Source organism: Camelina sativa, chromosome 5 (assembly GCF_000633955.1).
Source record: "Camelina sativa cultivar DH55 chromosome 5, Cs, whole genome shotgun sequence".
In the NCBI taxonomy this organism is placed as follows: Eukaryota; Viridiplantae; Streptophyta; class Magnoliopsida; order Brassicales; family Brassicaceae; genus Camelina; species Camelina sativa.
This window is the reverse complement of record NC_025689.1, coordinates 1,672,242-1,675,317: the sequence shown is the minus strand read 5'-3', so window position 1 is coordinate 1,675,317 and position 3,076 is coordinate 1,672,242. Positions and strand designations below refer to the sequence as shown.

General features: G+C 41.1%; 1 protein-coding gene across 1 annotated transcript; it reads left to right on the top strand.

Annotated features, from left to right (window-relative positions):
* LOC104784853 (phospholipase A(1) DAD1, chloroplastic-like) lies at positions 921 to 2,416 on the top strand. Its single transcript, XM_010509947.2, has one exon. It carries the CDS (start codon positions 993 to 995, stop codon positions 2,355 to 2,357), a length of 1,365 nt encoding a protein of 454 aa, XP_010508249.1. The 5' UTR covers positions 921 to 992; the 3' UTR covers positions 2,358 to 2,416.

The following is a 3,076-nucleotide window of genomic DNA, read 5'->3' as shown; positions in this document are numbered from 1 at the left end:
GGGGAATGCAGGATGATGGTGCATACGTGCGTACTTTCCTTCATCACCCAATTGCGGCGAATTGGCAATATAGCCGGTGCCTTGGGGGTAACATAACCACACGATATAAGCCGAGTCGATACACACTTTATGAGCCGTATTATTCGAGAACTCCCACGTGTCTACCCCCATCAAAATCATGTTATGAAGCGACGGTCCGATATTTATTTTTATACACACTCCTTTCTCTTCTCATCTCATCTCAGCCGTCCATCATTGCTCTTGTACCTCTCATTATCATACATTTAACTTTTTTTGGTCATCTATCAAAATCTTGGTGCTGTATGAAAATTAACTGAAAAAAAAAGAAGTAGTAACGTAGAAACTAGAAACCATTAATGATGATCTCAAATATTTGATTTCACATTCTCTTTTTAAGTGCATGTTAGTTAAGTACAAAAAAAAAAAAAACAGAGCTTATGCGTACCAACCATATAAGATCGATCATTTATATATAAAAAGTAGTATGAAACTTTGTCAAACAAATTTCGTCAAAGATAGTTCTCAATTTCTTCAAAGAAAATAAATATATATCATAATACAAAACTCAGCTTATTGTTAGCTTTCTATTTTTGGTATATTTATTGCTTTTACATACACGAAAACTACTTGAGATTTACGAACACACTAACGAATACAACTGTGTATGTGGGCAATGGGCATTATAGATATAAATTTATATACTTTATAGTTTATATTAGCATAGTCCACAAAATTCAAGAGTCCCCCAGTCCTTTCCTTTTCAACAATCTCTCTAACTCCACTATACATCCCAGTTTCTCCCACTATAAATGGAACTCGTTTCCTCTCTCTCTTCTTCACTTCACACACCAAAACTATCTTCAAGAAACTCTCTATATATTCTCTATACAAAAGTTTTAGAGAAAAATTTGATTAACCAGATCAAATATTTATAAAAATTGAAAAGTATACAACACTTTTTCTCAAACAATATGAGATTATCTTTTTCTCCCGTACGTCCGCATAGTGTAGTGACGCCTTCACTACCAAAACACGACGCCGTGTCGTATATAAACAGTACGACGTCGAATCGTCAGTGTCGATGTGTACTTACTCTTCCTTCTCCTACTACTAGTACAATCTCTACTTCCCGACCACCGGTTATACCCAAACCAGAAACCTGGGAGAGTTTGCTTCTAAACCAAGATCAAATCTCCAGCGAATCCTCCCCCTCTGGTTCTAATTTTCCGGTTAAGCTTGGCCGGAGATGGATGGAGTACCAGGGGCTTCAAAATTGGGATGGTCTTTTAGACCCATTGGACGATAATCTCCGGCGAGAGATTCTCCGGTACGGTCAATTCGTCGAATCGGCTTACCAAGCCTTCGATTTCGATCCTTCTTCTCCCACGTACGCGACATGCCGGTTTCCCAGGAGTACTCTGTTAGACCGATCCGGTTTGCCTAACTCCGGTTATCGACTAACAAAGAACCTCCGTGCCACGTCAGGTATTAACTTGCCACGTTGGATTGAGAAAGCGCCAAGCTGGATGGCTACACAATCCAGCTGGATTGGTTACGTGGCAGTGTGCCAAGACAAAGAAGAGATCTCGCGGCTTGGTCGTAGAGACGTCGTCATCTCCTTCCGTGGAACCGCCACGTGTCTCGAGTGGTTAGAGAACCTCCGCGCGACGCTGACTCACCTCCCTAATGGGCCTACTGGACCGAATCTAAACGGCTCTAACTCTGGGCCCATGGTCGAGAGCGGGTTTCTAAGCTTGTACACTTCAGGTGCTCACAGTTTGAGAGACATGGTGAGAGAAGAGATCTCGAGGCTACTCCAATCTTACGGCGACGAGCCGTTGAGCATAACCATAACCGGCCACAGCCTTGGAGCCGCGATCGCGACACTAGCTGCCTACGATATCAAGACGACGTTTAAACGTGCGCCCATGGTGACCGTAATATCTTTCGGAGGTCCACGTGTCGGAAACAGATGCTTCAGGAAACTCCTTGAGAAGCAAGGCACCAAGGTTCTGAGAATCGTGAACTCCGATGACGTCATCACCAAAGTTCCTGGAGTCGTTTTAGACAACAGAGAGCAAGACAACGTGAAGATGTCGTCGTCGTCGGCGGCGTCAGCAATGCCGAGCTGGATACAGAGACGCGTGGAGGAGACGCCGTGGGTTTACGCGGAGGTCGGGAAGGAGCTTCGACTGAGCAGCCGTGACTCGCCGTACTTGAGTAGCATCAATGTAGCCACCTGTCACGAGCTGAAAACGTATTTACATTTGGTAGACGGGTTTGTGAGCTCCACGTGTCCATTCAGAGAGACGGCTCGGAGAGTTCTCCATAGATGATAATTCATTGGACATTCTAAACGTACGATTTTAACTTTTTGAACAAAGTAACAGATCATATTCGCTACATATCGATCTCTAACTTAGTCGTAGAACTTGGAACAAAGAAATTTAGTAGAAGACAGCTTTAAAAGAGCGAAAACAATGTGTCAATGTATTGAAAGCTCGTATAAATCTCAATTACTTTATATATATGCTGTATTTGGTATTAAAAAATTGGCAAATATTAATGTGGTCATGATCAATCATAAAGTTTTGTAAGTCACACGAGAGCATGTGTTTCTCAAACTCGCCTAAAGGCGTAAATTGTCTTAACTCGGGAAGAAGTGAAAAGACAAATGTATCCCTATCTCCGTCCAAATTTGAGAATAATAATATCTTAAATGATGGCGCACACGTAAGCACCGACCGTTTGAAGAAGTTGACTGGATCTGTTGTACTTTAATTTGCAAAAAAAGCTTATGAGATTCAGTTACTTGTGAAAACAAATCTAAATTCCAAATGAAAAGACGCATCATGCGCCGTCCATTTATTTACCGTATACTGTAGTATATTCTTACCTTCCCCATTCATAAATGATAAATGACGCGTTATATTTTTTTTTTTTGGTAAAAAAAACATAAACGTTTTTGTTATGAGCGACATTGTTTCATTATTACAAAAGCAAAGGCTAACGTTATCCAATATACGTTTTATGAAATTATCTAAAAATGATGAAA